The sequence below is a fragment of the Pituophis catenifer genome, unplaced genomic scaffold, assembly GCF_029215685.1.
Source record: "Pituophis catenifer annectens isolate HBS135680 unplaced genomic scaffold, rPitCat1.0.hap2 SCAF_7, whole genome shotgun sequence".
Classification (NCBI taxonomy): Eukaryota; Metazoa; Chordata; class Lepidosauria; order Squamata; family Colubridae; genus Pituophis; species Pituophis catenifer.
The window spans coordinates 90,318,155-90,339,308 of record NW_027256887.1 but is presented as its reverse complement, the minus strand read 5'-3'; the positions used below and the strand labels follow the sequence as shown (position 1 = coordinate 90,339,308).

The 21,154-nt window shown below is 57.8% G+C and overlaps 3 protein-coding genes across 3 annotated transcripts; 1 reads left to right on the top strand and 2 right to left on the bottom strand.

The window, feature by feature from the left end:
* Positions 1-258: 258 nt before the first annotated feature.
* On the bottom strand, positions 259-10,982 carry LOC139319741 (transmembrane protein 116-like). Its single transcript, XM_070947733.1, has 12 exons — positions 10,920-10,982; positions 6,401-6,444; positions 5,754-5,817; positions 4,401-4,541; positions 4,018-4,101; positions 3,246-3,301; positions 3,023-3,154; positions 2,892-2,934; positions 1,833-1,934; positions 1,048-1,174; positions 844-914; positions 259-756 (listed from the first exon to the last, which is right to left on the bottom strand). Exons 1-12 carry the CDS (start codon positions 10,941-10,943, stop codon positions 601-603), a joined length of 1,044 nt encoding a protein of 347 aa, XP_070803834.1. The 5' UTR covers positions 10,944-10,982; the 3' UTR covers positions 259-600.
* Positions 10,983-11,036: 54 nt separating this feature from the next.
* Positions 11,037-12,985, bottom strand: GCC1 (GRIP and coiled-coil domain containing 1). The gene is made up of 2 exons (XM_070947732.1): positions 12,757-12,985; positions 11,037-12,677 (listed from the first exon to the last, which is right to left on the bottom strand). Exons 1-2 carry the CDS (start codon positions 12,919-12,921, stop codon positions 11,373-11,375), a joined length of 1,470 nt encoding a protein of 489 aa, XP_070803833.1. The 5' UTR covers positions 12,922-12,985; the 3' UTR covers positions 11,037-11,372.
* Positions 12,986-13,609: 624 nt separating this feature from the next.
* Positions 13,610-20,907, top strand: FSCN3 (fascin actin-bundling protein 3). Its single transcript, XM_070947136.1, has 7 exons — positions 13,610-14,759; positions 15,520-16,216; positions 17,179-17,297; positions 18,117-18,276; positions 19,900-20,070; positions 20,338-20,553; positions 20,708-20,907. The coding sequence occupies exons 1-6, from the start codon at positions 14,661-14,663 to the stop codon at positions 20,541-20,543; spliced, it is 1,452 nt and encodes a 483-aa protein (XP_070803237.1). The 5' UTR covers positions 13,610-14,660; the 3' UTR covers positions 20,544-20,553; positions 20,708-20,907.
* The last annotated feature ends 247 nt before the right edge of the window (positions 20,908-21,154 follow it).

Sequence of the window (21,154 nt, the reverse complement as noted above, 5' to 3'; positions counted from 1 at the left end):
ATAATAAACAAACAAGGGTGGACAGGGGGGCTGTGTCGATGCTCTCCCACCTCCTCACCCTTTTAGGAGTCTCGGAGGCAGCAGGATACCCCTCAAGGTGGGGGGGAGGCTTGGCTGTGCCCACAGGTCTGAGGTTACTGGAGAACCGGAGCTTCAGCGACCCTACCAGGGCAGCCCTGTCTCTGGCCTTGGGATCTGGGTGGTGCCAGACGGAACACACATTCAGAGCCCAAACAGGCAGCATTTGCTTCTCTTGCACTGACAGTTCAGAGGGTGGGATTCCTTGTCCCCCACCCTCCCCCACTTCAAAGGGAGGCCTTGCTAGCTGGCTGGAGCCAAGCAGGCTCCGAGACTTTGCGGCAATGATCCATAACTAGAGGGCTGCCCACCACCCCCATTGAAGAGAGGCCGTGGGGTGAAGCTCCCTGCACATTTTATTTAGCAGAACAGCCATTTGTCTGAAATGATACAGGGTCTCCTGCTGAAGCAGGGGGTTGGAGTAGAAGGCCTCCGAGGTCCCTTCTAGCTCTATTCTATTGTTTTATTCAAGGGGTACTTGCTGCCTCTCATGCGCATCTGGACCCAGAAAGGCTTTCGGAGCTAGCCAGACGCAGCCAAGGAGTCATCGAAGGAGGCCTTCAGGTCTGGTGAGCAATACAGCGGGAGCCGCTCACCCGCAACCTCCTGGCGGAAGCTGCTCCTCAACCAGCCATAGACCAGGCTGTGCAGGAAGCCCTGGAGGGGGGCAGTCAGGGCCTGGGCAGGGCAGAGAAGCTGGCCGTGATTCTCTTGCAGGTGTCTGCTGACCACCAAAGGTGGTCCCTCTCCTCCCCCTCAACTCACCGTGGCCACCAAGAGAGGAAAAAGGGTGGAGAGCTGCAGGCGGGTGAATGATAGCACCACAAGGAGGCAAGCTGTAGACAAGAAAGCCGGCCGATCACTGCCTCTGCTCAGCCTGCTGGCCTAGTCTGCATGGTGGGTGAAGCGCTTGGCAGCAGGCAGGCCAGACTCAGAAGGCCAGCTGGGAAACGGGTACAGGCCACTGACCTGGCATCCAGCAGAACACGAGGACCAGCTGGAAGCTGCGGGTGACATGGCTTCTGCTGGCAAAACCCTCACTCCGCAGCCCGTGGCGGTCCTGGCATTGCCATCTCTTCACCCTGCAGTAGAGAACCTGCCCAAGGAGGGCAGTGGCATCAGGAAGGCCACATCCAATCCTGGGGGAGACAGAGGGCAACCTCCGTGGGGTCTTGGGGGAGCCAGAGGCTCCACGCCCACCCTGGCAGCCAATGGGGAGAGGGCGGACGTCCCCCACAAAACCACCTGCCTCGCCGACAGAGTTCTGCCACTGATTGTAAAGCTCCACCCTAAAAGAAACTCTCAAAATTTAAGTCCAGGCGTGGTAAGCGTGATAGACCAAGAGTTTCTTTTCTTGGCACCAGAGATGGCTTCGTTGGCCATGAAATAAAGCCGGAGGGGCAAAAGCCAGGGACAAGATGGCGGCTCTTCTGCCACTGGCTTGGTTTGGGCTCAGGCAGGGAGTGTGGGCAGGCGGGCGAGCTGGCCTGGCCTCAGCAGCCCTTTAAAAGGAAAAAAAGCCCCTGCCTCAGCCAGATGTTTCAGCCCAGCCCCTAGATCTAGCGCTGGAACCAGCCCCTTCGGGTCAGCCCCTGGAGCTTCAGAAAAAGCAAACCCTTCTGTTTTCTTCGCTCTTGTGCCCTTCATTGTCTTCGTTGGTAAGCAAGCCCCCTCCCCAAAGTATCTGCCAGGGTCGTCTTGTTTCTCCCACCCCCAGAAGTCCACAGAACAGGACGGCCACACGCATCACTTACCACGCAAGCGGACACAACCAAGGCCAGAAACACCAGGAAGAAGATGCTGCTGTCCTTGCGCGAGTGCTGGGAGGCAAGAGGGGGGCTTGGCTGCCTGGGAGCCTGGGCAGCAGCATTGGAATACAGTAAAGAAAAGCATATATTAAGAAATGGCTTTCCTGTTGTATCTTTTTTATATGTGTGTGTGTGTGTGTGTGTGTGTGTGTGTGTGTAGGTCTTTGGTTATTCGGGTCTTCTCCCACGTAAAATTGGAAGTGTCTTGGCGATGTTTCGACGAAGTCTCATTCGTCATCTTCAGGCTGGTGTTCTCGGCTTCGTGCTTCCAGGAGCAAATGGAAGCACGAAGCCGAGAACACCAGCCTGAAGATGACGAATGAGACTTCGTCGAAACGTCGCCAAGACACTTCCAATTTTACGTGGGAGAAGACCCGAATAACCAAACACCTACATACAAACACCCGCGAAAACCAGGGTAACGGGAGATAACAACCCACCTATGTTAACCTATACATTTTAATTCCTCAAAACTGTCTTTAAACCTCCTTTTGCTAAGTATTGAAGGAAATTTACCCAGTGGTGTAGAATTTGTTGCTGCAAAGGTTTGTAATGGCTAAAAAGCAGTGAACAATTTCCAAAAAGGAGTAGAAAAACAAGCAAGGAAACCCAGCATCCTTTTAAAGGCACCGACCACAATTTGAGCACAATGGCCGCTTCCTCAGAATCCCTTGGAGACTCTGGTCTTGCAACTGCCTGGACCTCCTGAGGGGGATCTCGGAGAGGAATTACAAAATGCAGGTCTACTTGCCAGCTGCTCATTCCCCTGCGGTCAGTCCCAGCCTCCGCTTTACTTAGAAGTCCGAGGAGGAGGAGGAGGAGGCATTTCCAACTCATAAGAGCAACCAACCAGTGACGCCAACTGCCTGGGGCAATGGAGGCTGCCCTTCACTGACCTCTTCAGAGAGAGGGTGGGCCATCAATGGTCAGGGATGCTTTGAACCACCATTATCTGCCCAACAAAGAGGGAGAGTGGAGGATACCGCTGGGCCAAGACTGCCATACCTTATAGCAGGAGTTGTGGGAAAGGTGGATGAGAATCAGGCAGCTGCAAGGGGAAGGAAGAAGGTGAGAAGGATCTCCAGCCCAGGCCCCACCCGATTCCTCTGGGACCCAGGGGAGGGGAAGATGCCCACCTGGAGCAGGAGAGGTTGGAGGCCCCTGAGGAATCCGTGCCCGCCTGGGGCAAAGGCTGGAGGAAGGCCTCGCTACTCAGGGGCCTGCTGCTTAGGACTATCAGAGCCAGAACTACCAGGCAAGGGAGCAACCTGGGAAGCAAAGGGAAATCTCTGGGGAGGGGTCCTGGAGGGCCAGAGACCCCCCTCCGGCCATTCACAGGCTCCCTTGCACTCTACCTACCAAGCCAGGGTATAGGGCAGAGCCAGCTGGAACCTGGGGCAGTAGGAGCTGTCCTCCTGGGAAAGAGAGAGAGATTTGGAGCACCAACAGAAGGATGACCTTGTGGGCATGGCGAAGAAGAGCGTTGGCCTTGGGAAAAGGCAGCGGAGGCAGCCTAGCTCCCATCTAAACTGGAATGCCAGGTACAATCCCACCCCATGGTGGTCAAGCAGTTCCTCAGGGGGACGTGCGTGATTGCGCGTACACACACACACACACACACACACAGACATCCTTAATGGGGACTTCAGAACTGGAGGTGCAGGGAGCCCAGGTGCCACAAGGGCTTTTGGCCAAGATTAGGGCCGACTGGCTGAGCCCTCCTCCCGCCTGGGCATGATGGTATGAGGTTGGGAGTATGAGGTTGCGGGGGGGAGAGCTGCTCTCAAACTCCCCCTCCAGCCTCTGCCCATCCACACACTCAGTCAGGCAAGCCTGCACATGGCTCCAGCAGCAGCAGCAGGGCGAATGAAGTGTGTGTGTGGGGAACTGGGGCCACACCCCAGAGACCAGGGGTGAAATCCAGCAGGTTCTGGACAACTGGTAGTGGAAATTTTGAGTAGTTCGGAGAACTGGCAAATACTACCTCTGGCTGGCCCCAGAGTGGGGTGAGAATGGAGATTTTGCAGTATCCTTCCCCTGCCATGTGCACCAAGCCACGCCCCACCAAGCCACGCCCACATAACCAGTAGTAAAATAATTTGAATCCCACCATTGTCAAAGACCTCCATACCTGAGTCACTCTCCAGCCTCTGACTGCCTGGTTCACTTCACATGCATAGACGAGCACCATCAGCAGAGAGATGGCATAGAACATCTGAGGGACAGGAGGGGAGGCACACATGGGCTGCAACAGAGGCAGCTCTCCCTGCAGAACCATCTCTTCCCTAGGCTTCTGGACGGCCTGTCCCTTCCATTCTGGCTCTTAGGTGGGGCTCTTCCCCTGCGGGGCTCTTCCCCTGCGGATGAGACTTCCCTCTCCCCGGCTGGAGGACTCAGGACTGACCCACCAGCCACCCTCTCCGACACGGACTGGGCTGGGCCAGCAGTGAATCGCCCCCCCCCACCTATAGACCTGCCACCCCTCCAGTGTCACCCCAGGAGGGGCTGAGTTACCATGCCAAACATCCGCCCATACAGGCAGAAGCCGTGGGCCGCCCCAAAGTGCTGGGTGGGAAGGAGGTGGAGGGCCATGGTGGGGATCAGCACCGCAGCGCCCAGGAAGTCCGCGAGTGAGAGGAGGACGAGAGGCCGGAGCTGTGGACAAGCAACAGGTGAGAAGCCGCCGCTAGCCACCCAGCAGGCAGAGCCACCCTCCTTTCTGTGCCCCTTGCAGCACAGCTTTTGTCCAGCGGTGGTCCCTCTTGGCACCCAAAGCGGTGCTTCTCTGGCTGCTCCAACCTTTTCCCATAGCCCAGGTGGAGGCAGCCTCCCAGGTCTGGATGGCCAGGACTTCAATTTCAATCTCTGCAGAACCCTAATCACTCGGGGGCGGGCGGGATGTCAGCTGAATGCAGCCACATTTGGACAAGATAAACATCCGCAGGGGAGCCTAACCTACTACCTTAGGGCTGGAAGGGACCTTGGAGGTCTTCTAATCCCCCCCCCATGCTCAAGGCAGGAGTCCTTACACCTTATGCCTTTCTCAAGCGAAGATACCTCCCCATTTTTTCAAGACACCCGTGTCTGTCCCTGGCAATCTGAACTAGCCAGTTGTGCTAGGCTTTTAGCAGGGCTGCCATGCGGCTCAGCTTGGGGCAGCAGCCTCAGCCTGTCAGGGTTGGTGCTGGCTCAGTCATGGGAGGCAGAATTGCCCCATGGTTAATAAAAATGGACCCGTTTCCAAAAGAGGCCCTGGGCACGCGGCTGGTTCCTGTGCCCTACACCTGGCAGTGAATAGGGGCTGTCCATCTTCAGGGGGACAGTGGCCACTGTTGCCCTTTTAGGCATTTTTGCAGACGGCCTTCCCTAGAAATTAGGTCTCCAGGTGGAATTGCTTGTGCTTTAATCGCAGCGCTTTGACCTCCATTTTCGGTTCTCTATGGTGTTTTACCACACAGCATCAGAGTTGTGTAGGAGGATAGGAAGCAGGAGGATAGAAAGACTGCAAAGGGAAAACAGGCTGCACCGCACTCTGCCCTTGGCAGCAGTCCTCAGGGATAGGCGGCTTCCTTCTGAAGCACTTCAATTGAGCCCATGGCAGGGATTGGCATCTTGGCATCAAGGATGCCCTGCCAAACTTTCAGGCCTCAGTCCGACTGTAACAGGCTATCGGGACAACTCATTTCACCAGCCTGGTTAAAGATCTATCACCTGCCAAACCTGTGTTCATTGAAGTTGGTGTGTGTTCTTGCACAAACCCAGGCCAGCTTGTGTTATAATTCAGTGCCCTGTGAAGACCCAGAGAAAGAGTGAGGTATAAAGCAGGTTGCCAAACACCGGGAGGCCATTGGGAGTCACCCATCAAACCTGGTCACAGCAGCATTGTCTTCGGCGGACGGCCATGGCCAGAATGGAGCCACTGCCCAGCAGGCTGAAAGAGAAACCCAGCGGGATCAAGCAGGCCCAGCTGCCCCCACAGATCCACCCAGGGCTGGGCTTTTCCCTCCCTCTGCTCCCCAGTCAAGTTTGGCTTGGGAGCAGGCAGAAGTCCCAGGACTTTCCTCTACACCCCCACCTCCCACCCCACTTAGCAACCATCAATCATACTCATTCGTACTCATTCATAGACCCTGCAGGAAGGGGGGGGTCACTCACAAGCGAGGAGAGAAAGACCCTTCCTCCTTCCCACACCTGCCCTGCAGCCCATGCCTTGGTCCTTAGACCTTACCGGGCTCTCCTCCCCCTTCCCCAGCAGGCCCACAAGCAAGCCCCTACTGGCTGGGTCAGGCACAGGCACCCACCCTCCTTAGCAGGGGAGCCAGATGTAGAGAATTACCGCCCTGCCCCAGAGTTAATTGGTCTCATGCTTCCCACCCAGAAGGCAGGACAAGACCAGATTCAGACCCAGTGGTTTGTCACCCACATTCCCGAGGCTGCTGGAGACGGGGAAGTGAGCAAGACTCCCCTATCCCCTGGGAGTCCGGCAGTGGAGCTTAGCCAGCCCCTCCGCTCACCTGAGGGAGAGGGTCACCAGGTAGATACACACCAAGACCAGGATCTAGAGAAGAAGCAGAAAGTTCAGGGAGGGGCCATCCAGTCGAAACCAAAGCACCCCAGAAGAAAAGGCCCACCAGAACTGGGCCAGGGGTGCCCCCCTCAGCACCTTCTTCTCCCTCCCTTCAGGAAGGGCTACCTTTCTTTGCCCAGAGCAGAGGACAGGCTGGGATCATCCGGTTAATGTCTTCCTAAAGTCTGCTGGCCAGCTCCACTGACCCTGGCAAGCCTTTCCCAAGGCCGCACACATTTCTTCCCATTTCTGACTCTTGGTAAAGAATTCAGATGTGCACGAGGAATCATAGCTTGTGAAATGCCAGCACCAGTATTTCCTGCGCACTGGATTGTTACTGAAAAATTGCATTTTCTCAACTAAATCTGGCATTAGGTTAATATCTCCAACCTGTTAACATCATTTTGAGTATTGTATTTTAGGGTGCTCACTCTCACTCAATGATGCTCATTCTGCATCATCAGCAAGTCTAGAAAGCATTTCACTGCCCTTCCCTCCGAGTCCTTAATTTGCAAAAATGTGTTGCTGACAAAGCCAAGCTGATCTGCAATAAAACCTGCCTTGTTTTCAAGGCCCATGGCTGCCTGGTTCTTATTGTCCCAAGTTCTTTTGGAGGCACGGAAGCTGGTGGAGAGCAGGGCACAGCAGGCAGCAGCAGTTTTGGAAATGTGGGCCTGCCTTTCCCAGATCCCCCCCCAACTCTTGGGTACAGCAAATCAGCGAGGCCAGCTGACTGCCCTGGAAAGCAAGTGATGGGCTTGGAAGAACTGCCCACCCCCGTGCAGTGCCAGCGCAGATGTGGGCTCCTGGCCCACCTTGGCAGAAGGTGCTGCAGGGCGAGTGCCCAGGTCTTGCAGCAACTTGGCCTGAGAAAAGGCTGTGTGAATGAAAGGAAGGAGCTCTGCCTGTCTGTAGGTGATGGGGGGAAGTCTTGGAGCCCAGCAAGGTGAGGGATGCCCTGGTTTGTCCTGCCTAGGCTAGCCATTCAATTCTGGGATGGGTGGGTGGAGTAACCTCCATCCTAGACATCCTAAATGTACAGATCCACACTGTTCTTGGGTGGGTCTGTACCCACGGTCTGGGACGTCCCACCCATCTTGTTGCTACCACCGCCGCTCCTAGCACAGCTTCTCTAGGCGGGGCAGGGCATCTGGAATTGGCAGCCATTGTGGGAACAGCCTGTTTGCAGTTGCAAAGCCTCCCCGGAAAAAGTGGAGGCCACTGTTGAGGCAGGCTGCCAGAGTCATAAATTCAGGTGAAAGTATCTTTCCGCATTGGCCTCCACACTCAAATCCGTACTACTGTTTGGCGACCTGGGCAACACACACGTCCACACTGCCTGCTTTGCAGGCATCTGCAGCCCCACAGACTGTTGCACAAGGCCAGATGCAGACAGAGGGAGGGAGCATAGCCCGGCACCAAACTCTTGCTGGCTCTGAAGGATCTTTTGCCAAGCCAGCACCATCCAGGTTTGGCAAAATGTGCAACCTCTACCCTCCCCAAAACCACTGCCTCTCCCTAGGAATGCACTCAGCCCCTGGAGGGCATACCTTGTCAGCTGGCAGGGCTGAGCCCCGCTTGCTTTCTTCAGCCATGGGGCTGCTGCAGCTTCAGCTACTGGCCTCGCCCTGTCCTCTCAGCTGAGCTGTTTTGCGCAAGGGGGCCTGGCTGGAGACTGCCCCAAGGGCATCTGATGACAGCCTGCCGCTCCCCTTCCCTGAGGCCTCACCTGGCCACAACCCTGAGCAAATGCAAGGGGAGGGGCATGCTTCTCAAGCCTTCCCTGGGGCATTCAGCTCCCTTGCCCTGCTGAACTTCTGGCTCCCCATCCTCTTTCCAGCAGAGGCTCTGGGCTCCCATGAAGGAGAACGTGCCCAGCAAGCTACCATCTGGATCCAGGCTGCAGCCCAGCCCACCGTTGGCACTAAGCCATCCAGTTAAAAAGCTGCACAATGGGAGGGAGACCGAAATGGTGCCCAGATTTGGATGGGAGTCTGCCAACCTCTCTCAATGGGTCGCTTCTTAAATCCAGCCATAGGCTGGCTTGCCGCAGTGTGACCAGCTCTCAGGTCTTTCACGGGACCATTCAAGCACATTCACCGCTGGGCCTTTTGGCAGACGTGGCCAGCATGGAGCAAACCTAGGAACTGGTGATTGAAGGAAAATACCTGATGTGAACTGAGCCAATCAGAAGGGGCCCTGCAGCTCAGGGGCTGGAGATCTGTGGAGTGAACATGGTGGGGCAGAGTAGCCTAAGCCCAACCCTCCTCCCTCAGGAGCCAGGAGGCCCCTTTCCCAAGGAACCCCTCTCTGCCTCTGAACCACAAGGGCACCTGTTGCGAGCTCCCTCAACACAGGCCTACCAGCAGAGCAGCAGCTCTGGTTTGTCCCAGTGCCTTAGCAGCAGCTCCACTCTGGGGGTTGACCGGGAGGGATGACAACAGGGCAGGCTGCAACATTGGGAAGGGCTGCCCAAGGACAAGCTGCTCACAGGGGGACGTGTGGGGATTTCATGCTGGAAACCTCTGCCTGGTGGTGGGAGAGCATGGAGAAGAGCTGGGATTCTGGATAGTTTCCCCCCCTGCTCCTAACTCCACTTGAGGTCATGTGATGGGCCTTAAAATAGAGGGGTCCAGGCTGCTGCCCTGCCCACAGGGATGCCCTGGGGGCTCACTTCTATTCTCTTTCCACAGCCCATAACTGATTTTCCAACTCATCCCCGCCCCATCCCACCCGAGGCTTCTCCCTTGCTGCAGGCTCAGTCCCATTCCATTCTCTGTTTGCATGGCTGTACAGGGAGAATTTCAAGCCTCTGTTTCCACTTCTGGGCTGGAAAGAATGAAAAGACCAGCTACACAGGCCTATAAAACCTGCCATATTCTGGCTTGGCACCCAGATGCAGAACTCTTTAAGGAGCCCAATAAGCTGCAGCTGCTCTGGGCCCTCCTTCTTCCCTCCCCAGAAAGGCAGGCAAGAGGCGGAAGGACGGATGGCTAAGGCTTCTGCACCGGGAGCCCAAACATTAAAGAAAGGAGCACAAAACGGTAACTATAGCCCAGAGGTTCTCTGCTGCCACAGGAGTGGACAAGCACTGGCTAAGAGGACTTGCAGCAGCACCTTCAGAACTGACCAGCTCAAGTGCCCTGAACAGCCGCCAACTGGCTGGCCTTTGAAAGGGAGGAGGCAGATCAGGAGCAGAAGGGCAAAGCTTTACCCTGAAGGTGCGTGATGGGTGATGCACCCCAGTGAGGGTGCTTCCGAGACAGACAGAATCACTCACATGAGCTATTCAGTTCTTGGTCAAGATTCCCAGCAATGAGAGCGCCTGGCTATCTTCTGACCTCACAGTTGCTCTAACCTGCACCGTTACCTTTTTCAGAAAACCTTCATGTCTGCATATCCAAATACACAAGACATGCAATCCTAACCCCATCTAGACAAAATATAACTATGTTTACGTTGCCCCAAGAAATCACAGAGTTTAGCCATGGTGGCACAGCGGTTAGAATGCAGGATTGCAGGCTGACTCTGCTGACTGCCAGCAGTTCAGCCCTCACCGGCTCAAGGTTAAGTCAGCCTTCCATCCTTCTGAGGTTGGTGAAATGAGGATCCAGTTGGGGGCAAGAGGCTGACTCTGTAAACTGCTCAGAGAGGGCAGTAAAAGCACTGTGAAGTGGTATAGAAGTCTAAGTGGAAGAGCCTTGGTGGTACAGTAGACTAAAGCACTGTTAAGTAACACCAGCTGCCTGCAATTACTTCAAGTTCAAATCTCACCAGGCTCAAGGTTGACTCAGCCTTCCATCCTTTCGAAGTAGGTAAAATGAGGACCCGGATTGTGGGGGCAATAAGCTGACTTTGTATTAGAGGGGGAAAAAAAAAAAACCCCCGCTGGGAGGGTGGGGGGGGGCGAAAGCCCTACTAAGCAAGTATATACAAAATTATGAAGGCTATTGCTTAACGCATTGTAAGCCGCCCTGAGTCTCCAGAGAAGGGCGGCATATAAATCGAACCAATAAATAAATAAGTGCTAGTGCTATAATGGACTAATCTCCAAGAGGCTAAGACGACGGCCGAGTTCCCATGCCAAAGACTGCTGTGAGGTGGCCAGTAATGATCCAGCCTTTCACACACGATACTAAAGTGCATATTAGACCCAGCAGGCAAACTGAAACTGCCTGATGACCCTGGAGGTATCAAACCCTGGGCTGCTGTCTTTTCTGAGCTGTGAAGGGAGTCAAGGACCCCTGCCCTATAACCCCCCACCCCTATATGGCCACCTAGAGTTACCCTTGTCAGATTGGAGGCTATATAGATTGACTTCCACAAAGAAACGGAGAGGAGGGAACCATGGCCCTTGGCCTGCCTTCCAATTCTTGGCTGGGAGAAGGCATGCAAGGAGCGTACAGATCAGGAGGGGGAAATCTTAGCATCTTCTGGCCCAGAGTGGCCGGAAGCAGCTCACCAACCTCCAGGGACTGTTGCATCTCCATGCCCCGAGATGGACAGCAGTGCTTGAGGGAACGCCCTGGGACTTCATCTAAAGGCCAGGATCTGCTTCAAGCCCAGGCACTCACAGGACAGGCTTCAACTGCTGATGCTTTATTGGCTGGCCTCAACTGCCGGCTTGAGAGTCCGGAGGATTTCCCCAGTCCACATTTGGCACAAATATTGGAACAAACACTGGCCAGACTCCTGAAAGGAGCCCTTTAAAAAGAACAAAGACCCCAAAATGAATCCCTGCAGCCCCAGCGAGGCATTACACTCCGGCTGGAGTCTGAACTGGGAACCCTGGCTGGTCCTGTGGCCTCCCCACCCAATGGCTAGGAATGGCTACTGCTTGCCTTGAAGCCAGAAAGGGGAAGCCAGCCTCATTATGAACCCAACCCCACCAACCCCCGCAAGCAGAGCTGGCGGGGCTTTCATCTCTTCCCCGAAAGCCACCAGCTGCTGCTTCTGCCCACGTGGCTCAGGACAGCCTGTCTCTCTTCTGGGCTAAAATGCAAAATAGTCAATATGGCTGTCAGGGTTTGCTGGCGTCCCAACAAATCTGTCAAAGTCAGGAACCTGTAGAAAATGTTCTTGAGGTACTCCAGGTTAGCTCCCTCTCTGCTCCGGTCCCTGAAGGTCTTCTGAATGTGGCCCTGGAGCAGAGAGACCTCCTCTCGGTGCTTCTCTCCTTCCTCCAGCAGCTTCTCTTGCAACTGGTGAGCCTCCATCTCCAGCTGGTGCTTCTGCTTCTTCAGGGCCAAGATTTCCACCTCTTTCCGAGCCAGCTGCTCTGTGTACAGCAGGAAGGTAGGCTCATTGGGGGCAGGGAGAGGCAGGGTCAGGTGCTCCAAAGCATCGTCACCCACCCCACTGTCGCTATGGGCACTGCTGCTGCCACCACTACCTGGCCCTGTGGCTGCTTTGGGGGCCTGCAGCCCAAAGGGCACGGCCAGGACCCTCAGTTGCTGCAGCTCCTGGTCCTTTTCAGCCAGAACGGCCAGGGCCCGATTGCGCTGCTTGTGCATCTCCTCCTCCAGTCGGAGGACCTTCTCCTGGCCCTCCGACAGGCATCGCTCCAGCTCCTGGCGGTGGAGCTGCTGGAGGAGAGCCACTTCTCGCCTCTTGGCCTCCAGCTGCTCCTGGTGTTGCTTGGCCTCCGCTTCGCAGGACAGCCGAAGGGAAACATACTTCTCCTTCAGCTCCGTCAGCTGCTCCTGGCTCTCCTCCAGCTCCTTGGCCAAATTCCCATCCTTGGCCGATTTGCTTTTCAGGACCACCTGCGCCCTCACTTTGTACCTCTCAAACTCCTCCTTCAGCTGCTTGAGCTCTTGTTGATAATAGGCCATGGTGGCCTTCTCGCAGTCTCCAGACTCTGTGTCCTTCGGGGGCTCAGCCGGGCAGAGGGCCTCGACATCCCCCACGAGAGACGGGGCATGCTCGGCAGCCACTCGTGCCAGCTTCGTCAGCTTCTCCACCTTGTCTCTCAACACGTTGGTGTCCAGGTGGCCGTCCTCCAGGGTGAGGCCCACGGCGGCGTGGCCAGAGGCGGCGACAGCGAGGGTCTTGTTTTCGAGGTCCAGCTGGACAGCGCGGTCCTTCAGCTTCCGGATGGCGGCCTGGTCCTTCTGCCTGGCCTTCTCGTAGGCACCCAGCAGCTCCGACATCTCGGAAATCCGGGCCTCCAGGGCGGCGCCGCGCTGCTCTCCCATCCGGAGGTGCTCGTCGGCTTGGGCGGCCTGGGGGGGCAAGGAGGAGAGGCGGTCACTCTCGCCCGCGGGGGGGGGAGGGGAGGGGAGGGGGTCCCCCCGCGCCCACCTTGCCGGCCTCCTGCAGCAGCTGCGCCTGGAAGTGGCCCCGCAGGCGCTCCAGCTCGGCCCGCAGCTCTCGCGGCTCCTCCCGGCGCGCCTCCTCCAGGCCCAGCTCCGCCTCGCGCCGCCGCGCCCGCTCGTCTTGCAGCAGCCGCTGGAGCTCGCGCAGCATGTCGGCGTGGTCGGCCTGCTCCTGCGCCCGGTCCCGCTGCTGCGCCGCCAGCCGCGCCCGCGCCTCCCGCGCTTCGCCCTCCAGCCGCTCCCGCTCGGCCCGCGCCTCGCGCCGCTCCGCCTGCCAGCTCGCCTCCAGCCGCGCCTTCTCCCGCGCCAGCGTGGCCAGCGCCGCGCCCAGCCGGGCCTCGGGGCCGCCCGCCGCCGCCGCCTCGGCCGCCGCCGCCGCTTCCGCCGGGCCCTCGGCCGCCGACCCCGCCAGCGCGCCCAGGCCGGCCTCCAGCGCCGCCCGCTCCGCCAGCAGCCCCTTGTGCGCGCGGACCAGGTCCCGCAGGCGCGCCCGGTACTCGCGCAGCTGCTCCTCCTGCGCCGCCACCGTCGCCAGCAGCTCCCGCCGGCCCGGCCCTCCCGCCGCCGCCGCCGCCTCCGCCGCCTCCATCGCCCCGCCGCGCGGCCCGGAAGACGCGCCCTCACGCGCCTGCGCGGGCCCGCCCCCAGGCGCGGTGGGCGCCGGGAGCGAAAGGGGCGGGGCAGCGACGTAACCGGGGAGCCGGGACGCCGCCCCTCGCCCCGCCCCTCCGCCGGTTCCGGCTCTCAGGCCCTCGGGACGCGGCGCGTTCGGGCAGCCCGAGCAGGGAGGAGGCGGGGCGGCGCCATCCCGGCCCGCGGGGCGCAGCGGGCTCCCTGCCCGGCGCTGCCCGCCTTCGTCCGCAAGGCCCGAAGGGGCCGGGATTCCGGGGCTCGCCCCGTACGGAGGCTGCTGCCCTAGGCGGCAGGAGGGGGGAAGTCGACGTGGGGGATCCCACAGTGGAAATGGGGCAGCTGCCAAAGAAGCCGGCGGGGTCCTTGGCCGCCTCGCAGAGCGCCAAGAGGGAGAGGCCGCCTTGTTCCCCATCTGCTGCGGTGGAGAGCCGGGAAGGGCCGTGACAGGCTGGAGGACGGCAGCCCTGATGATCAGAGACCAGGAATGAAAGCTTGGGAGGAACTCGGCTGGAGGCGCAGGGCTGGCTGAGGCTGCGCTGAAGAGCCTTCCGAGGCCCAGGTGTCCATCTGAAGGTACCCGAAGGGCCACCGGGCGGAATAGCTGTGGAAGTATGCATTCCAGCAAGAAACTCTCTCTCCTCAGAAGCCTCCTGGGCGCAATCGCTCATGTCCGCTCAATACCGTCCAGTTGCTGAATTTGCCCATTTACTGAATTTCCAGTCTGAGTGAAGTCAGTTGGGCAGTCGGCTCCCTTGGAAGAGCTCAGGTCTTCTCTGCAGGCATCAAGGGTCCTTGGGTTCAATTCCATCCCAGGCCACCAGGAGGTATGAGGGACCCCCAGGGCCGCCTGGTCACAGCTGCCGCCGATTTCACCCCCTGACCCATAGTAGAATTACCTAAGGATACTGCCCTGCCACATCGGCCCCGCTGCTGCCCCCCAAGAGTGCGAGCCAGCTAATGAGCCTTGAGGTGTGGATGTTCTGCTTCTGGAGACGGGGAGGGGCTCCACTGGGAGAGCGGGTGGGCATCCCCTTTGGGAGCCTGAAGGGCAGTGGAAAGCCAGGCGGTTCTTCAGTGCCCGCATTGTGAGGTAACCAGGGGGTCACAAAGGGCAGAGCTGCCAGGGGCTTCTAGCCCTGGAACGCTGGGAAGCGTCACCCGGAGGGCTTGCCTGGGCCCACACACCAGAGCCTGGACCAAGTGAGACCCAGGGGTGGAAGTGGGGAATCTGCCATTCCCGCTCTGCTCTCCTCCCTCATGCAGATTGGGCTCGTCAACTGGACGGGGGGGTATCTCACCTGCGAGTGCTATGGGGATGATGTCAGTGTCTTGGGGAGCTCGCTGGGAAAGAAACAGGTATGGAGGGAAGGAACTGCCAGCCCCGATGGCTGGCTCTGGGGGCAGAGGGAAGGGGCTGAGCTCCTTCAGGCAGTGGGAAGGCAGCCCCCTGGCAGCAATGCTTGCTCCCTGCCTGGCATCAAACCAGGCAGTGGCCCCTTTTGCTCCCGCAGCCACTAGAGGAATTAAAAGGGGGGTGTTTATTTTCGTTTATTGAATTTGATTATTTTGAATTGGGAGTTGGGAGGAGGCAGCTGCTCTCCATTCCTTAGGAACCACCCATGGGTGCCTTGAAGTTTGCCCCTCCCACCCACAACCCACCATCCCCACAGGGAGAGCCTTGCTGAATAGGCAGAAGGGGCCCTCAGAAGAGCCTTGAGGCTCCTGGACCACCTTTGGGGCATAGACCTGGGAGCGTCCCACCCAAGCACCAATGTGAGGCCGGCATCCTCGAGCGCAGGGAAGGGGACCCTCCCTTTGGGATTCCATGGAGCGTCCAGGCTGAGCTGGTGGGAGGAGGAGCCAGTTTACCTGCAGCTAAGAAGGCAGAGCTCCAGCCTTGGGTTGGAGCCCAAAGCAAGGGAGGCTGCACCCAGGCTGGGAAAGGCCTGGTTCTCCTCTCGGCTGAGTGGCAGCTGGGAGATTCTGCTCTGGGAGGCTCCTTTGGCCAGTTGACCCTCACCCTCAACAGCAGACCAACAAAAGAAGGGCGTCAGGGCGATTGGGCTTTGCCTGACTGCTCAGCTGGGCTGGTGACTGGCCACTTTTGCTCTCCCAGACCTGGAAGCTGAGGGTGACCACAGAGCAAGGGAAGCAGGACGTGGTGGCACTGGTTGGGCATCAAGGGCAGTACCTCCTGGTGGAAACAGATGGTACGGTGCGTTGTGGACGGCCGGTGGCTGAGAAGCAAAGCCGGTTTCTGCTGGAGGTCCATCCGAGTGGGGCCTGGACCCTCCAGCAGCTGGAGAGCCAGAAGTTCCTGGAGTCTGATGGTGAGGACGTGTTCTGTGTGGCCCGAGGCCTGACCGCTCACCACCTGTGGATGCCCCAGCTGGCTGAGCACGTGCACGTGGTCCTCTTCAACCCCAGCAGCCAGCTCTACGCCCGGACTGACCCGGAACTGAATCGGGTCTGGGTGGATGCTCCCGTGCCCTATCTGGAGGAATGCAGCTTCCTCCTGCGGTTCAGGAAGGGGACCTGCCACTTGGAGACTTCCACCCATAAGTTTGTCTCCAGATCAGAGAAGCTGGCCACGATGCCCTCCACGGAGACGGCCTTTCACCTGAACCTGAAGCCCGGTTGCCTGGCCTTCCTCACGGACATGGAGGGTCACGTCTTATACCCGCAGGGCAGCCGGGGGCTCCTCTGCCTTGGGGACCACCCAGAGGAGAACGAGGAGTGGTTTGTCATCAAGCGGTGCCCACCGTGGGTCAGTCTGAGGACGAGAGCCAATAGATTCGTCAGCATCATTTCTGGCAAGTAAATCCCTGTTTTTCCAGCCCAGGAAATAATGGTAGGAACAGCTGCCTGGAGAGCAGGGACTCATCCCACCCTTACCTGGTCAGGTCACTACAAACCTGAGCCACTTCAGAATTCAGATGGGGACAGAAGGAGGGCTCTCCTGCCACCCTGTGACAATAAGAAGTCAAAAGGTTTGCCTTGAGTTTGACTGCTGGGACCTCAGAAATATCTCTGCCTCCCTGCATGCAGAGTGTCTCTAATGAGACACCCTAAGGAGCTGCCCGGGAGGAGTGTTTGGAAGCTGCAGCTGGTAGAGAATGCAGCGAGGTGGGCAATTCTTAGGGGCTCTAGGATGGCACATGTGACCCCATTGCTAAACAAGCCCAGGCTGCCTGAGAAACTGGCTCACCCTAGTGGGATTACCTACTGCACTAGCAGAAGAGACCTACTTTGGATCCCATTGGCCAAAGAATTTCAGTTGGCAGGTTCCAGGAGAAGAGCTTTTTCTTCTGTGGCCCCCATCCTTTGGAATATTCTCCCATCAGAGGGGAGGTCCACCTCCACACCCCCATCCTTCTGGAAGAGCCTGAAAACCTGGCTGTGCCACCTGGCCTTGAGCCCTACGAGGAGCCTGCTATCTTGGGATAGAGAAGATTCGTGCCCAAGGCTGCCCGTTATCTTAGTTTTTAACTTTTAACTTCTCTATCCTAATTGTTTTTTTAAGTACTTTTTAAGTTATTATATTGTAGGTCACCCGGTGTCGCTGTATCAGTGAGGTGGGCAGCATAGAAATTTAATAAATAAATGAATAAAGAAAGCTATTCTGAAAGCCGCATTCTCTGAACTGGCCCCAGAGTTTTTCGTGAGGGAGGGGGCTTTTCATTCAGAGGCTTTCAGCTGCTTTTGGAACAAACTGAGTAGCCAATTGGCAAAACTCCTTCCCCTTACAATTCTCATTCTTACTCTCTCTCCTCAGACTCCGAAGTCTATGCTGGTCCTAAGAAGCTGAGCCCAATGTCCACGTTCCTCTTTGAAATGGACTCCATCACACAAACGGTGCAGTTAAAAGGTGTCCATCACAAGTACCTGGCTCAGGTCAGTCCCCTACTGCTGCTGCCTCATCCCCACAGCAAGTGGGAGGTCAGGATGAAGCCCCCGGGGAAGGGGCTGCACAGGGAGATCCAGCACTGGACTCTGGGCCAGGGACGGACAGCGGCCTGGCAGTCACCCACCAAACACGAGCAAGTGGGGATACATGCCGGGCCAGCAGTGACTCTTTGGAACTGAGACAGGACAGGCTGAAGGGGGCGAGCTGAAGCCCTGGGGAGTCAGCCTGAGTCTCGGGTGTGTGTGTGGGGGGGGGGGGGGGCTGGGTTGGGTAGTAATAGCGGAGCAGTAGAAATAGTCTGCCTAGGGCAGAGTGGCCTCCCCAGCTCGACTAGAGCTGGATGGCCTGCTTGGGCTTGACTCTGAGTAAGGCAACATGATGACGATCCAGGCTGTTTCCGGCCCCTCCTTGGGAGGTGGGAAGAGCCATTCCCGATCTTTGAGGCCAGCTTTGGGAGAGCCTGCATGGCTCCTATGGTGTTGTTTCTGTCCCCCATTCAGCACTTAGCCCATCTGTGAAGAAGCCTCCCTTGGCCAGGCTTTTCCCCCTTCCTTGATTTCCCTGCTAGGAAGACGCTTCTCTTGCTGGCCCTAGGAGGAGGTTAATTTCCCCTTCCATCCCCCTCTGCTCACACAGTGGGACCTGCCCTGCCTGGCCCAGGCCAGCCCCAGGAATGAGTCCGCGGATGCCACCCTCACTCTCAGAGGGAGAGCAGATCCTGCCTGTCGCCCTCCGCCCTGGGGCAGAGCTCCTGGAAACCTTTCAGTAAGCATGCCCCTCCTGACCGTGGCATTTCTCCTCCCCAGAGACCCTTCCGGTGCGTGCTGGCCAACGGGGCAGCCAAGGAGGCAGAGACCAGGTTCCAGGTCCTCTGGCATTATGGGAGGGTCTTCCTGAGAGCTCCTGGGGGCCGCTACCTGGGAACCCTGCCGGTGGGGCTGCTGGTAGCTCGAGCCACGCACCCAGGTAAGAAGGACCTGCGCCTTGAAGCAAGCTGCTCCTGTGGCCCCTCCTGGCCTTGGAGGGGAGGGAAGAATTTGGCCTGGGAAGGTTTTCCTCCGAACTCCCTCCCAGCCCCACTCCCTTGCACCCGCCTCCCTCAGCCCTGCGGTGCCCCCTCGCCCACCCTCCCCAGCCTGCTCCTCGCACAGCCTCCCCAGCAGATTCCACCCCTCTTGCCCTTGGCACCCTTAGGGCCCCCCCACATGTTGTTGTCCTCCCCCGCGCTTCTCCTCTGACCGGTTGTGGGGAGCCGGCAGGGTCCTGCCTGGCCTAACCGCGGTGGGATTCAGTTGAAGGGTGGGGGCTGGGGGGGCCACTGAGGAGAGGAATCCCCTCCTGCTTCCGTTGTGAGGGGAGGGCTGCCTGGGGGCCCTCCAAAGCCCTGGCAGCAGTGAAGTCCTCCCGGGCCCCCCGCAGGGCCCCCCTCGGCTTGCCATTTCAGGGGTCTCTGCTTACTAGATGCCTTCAGCAACGGCCGAGCTTCTAATGGACTTGGGAAGTTAGTCCTCAACTTACAACAGTTTGTTTAGTGACCGTTCAAAGTTACAACAGCACCGAAAAGAGAGACTTATGACCCACACACACACACACACACACACACACACACACACACACACAAGCGCTGCTGCACCCCTGGGGTCGCGGGATGAAAATTCAAACGGGCCAGGGAATTTGGGCGGCAGGCGTCCAAATGAAGCCAGAGACGCTGACAGGAACTTCTAGCTTTGCCTCAAGAACTAGGCTTTACACAACCTCTGCTCACGGCAGCAGAGCAGGGCAGAGAGCCAGGCAAGCGGAGCATCCTGGGGTAAATCGCAACAGGAGGAAAAGGCGGGAAGACAGGGAACCGCACCTCCACACCTGCAGCGGCCAATCACAGCGCAGATCGCCTCACACAGCAGCCATCAATCAACCACCCACCACTGTGCCTTCTGGCTCCCTGCACGCCCCTCCAGCCGCTGAATTTGAATCTCTTCATGGGAATCTTGGCCACCCACTCACATTTATGATGGCCACAGTGTCCCCGCGGTCACCTGATCCCCTTTTGCAACCACCTGACAAGCAAAGTCCATGGGGAAAGTCAGATTCACTTAACAACCGGGTAACTAACTTAACAACTGCAATGATTCACTTAACAACTGTGGCAAAAAAGATCGTAAAGTGGGACAAACCTCACTGAATGACTGTCTCCTTAACAATGGTAATTTGGGCTCAATTGTGGTTGTAGGTCGAGGACTACCCATATTAAAAATTCAGGTATCCATTAAGAAATGTATCTTTAACTTGAAAGTCTGCATAGCATAGTCAAACATCAGCACAAATGTTTTTTTTTTTACAATGTTTGTATTTATTAAATTGATAGGCCACCCACTTTCCTGTCCATCAACTGATTTGTTGTTTCATTTATTTACCAACTTTTGAAACCACCTTCTGAGAAGGGGATTCTGCATAGGCCGGCGGTTAGCTGATGGGAGCTTCTGGGTGCCCCACCAGGCTTTGTGTGCCAGTCCCCCTTCCCCTTCCCCTCCGCCTCCTGGTCTCTGGGCCAGCCCCCACCCGGCCCTCCACAGTTCTTTTCTGCTGTAGGGCCCAACGAAGAGTTTGTGCTGCGCTTTGCCAATCGCTCCTTCCTGGTGCTGCGTGGGCACTACGGCTACGTGGGCAGCTCCCCCTGCCGAGAGACCCTGCAGGGCAACCTTCTGGAGCCGGAGCCTGTGGAGATCCTGCCTTGCAAGCATGGTGTCTACCACCTTCAAAGTAAGTGGGGGTGGGGTCCCCCCTCCGCTTCACAGGGAAACCCTCAGGGGCTTCCTCCCCAAAGAAGCCAGGCCAGGTGGGGCTTCCCTCTCTCTGGCTGCTCGCCTAGTGATCACATCCACACAGAAATCATCTTGGTCTGTTTTGGACAACTTTCAGTACAAACATCTCAGAAATACACTCCTTCCTATCCCCTCCCCTCCCTTGAAGCCAGAGGCTGCTGATGGGAGACTAACCCCTTCCCCTTCCCCTCCCTCCGTCCCACAGGCCGAGGAAAGAGCTTTTGGTCCCTGACCCCAGAAAGGACCTTCAGTCCGTGGGGGAAGTTTGCCTTGAACTTCTACCTGGAGATCCAGGGGAACAACCTGCTGGCCATCATAGCCCCCAATGGCTACTACGTGCGTGGAGACCGGGGCGGTTGCCTGGTGGCTGACAGTGAGGAGATTGCCCAAGACTGTCTTTGGGAGTTCTAGCCTAGGAAAGGTAAGGAAGGCCAGAAACGTTCCTGGGATGGAGGGGATGCAGGGGGAGGAAGAGATGGCCCAACCACCTTGCTCTTGGGGCCCCCACCCGTGGGTCCCATGTGGGTCAGAGGACTGCCGTGGGCGCATTGCTAACTTTCCCTCCTTGTCCACAGGCCTTGTCTGAAAGAAGTGCCCCTGTCGAGCGGCTGTCTGGACACACTCTCTAGGGCGCTCCGCCATTATTTGTCCAGATGCTTCAGTGGAGGCTGCCCGGTGGCTGAGGAGGAGCTTGTTGCTCTCCCCATGAGCCAAAGGGGTCCCTCCACTGGCCTCCGAAATCCCGTGGGGAGCCACTTGTGAGCTCTTTGCACCAATGAAGTAGCTTTGCCCCTTTTGGGCCCCTGTTGCATTTTCTCCTTTGCCTCCTGACTTTGGGAAGTGGGGCAGAGGTCTCTGCTCTGGGTTCGCATGGAGGGGAGGAAGCGGCTTCCAAGGAGCTGTAAATGAACCCAAACCAGGCGGTTTGTTCTGCCTGGAAAGCAGGGCCACTCTGAGCGGCTCCGAGGGTCCTTGCGCTTCCCAGCCCAGCTTTACAGCGGGCTTGGGTGCTGCCTGTCCAG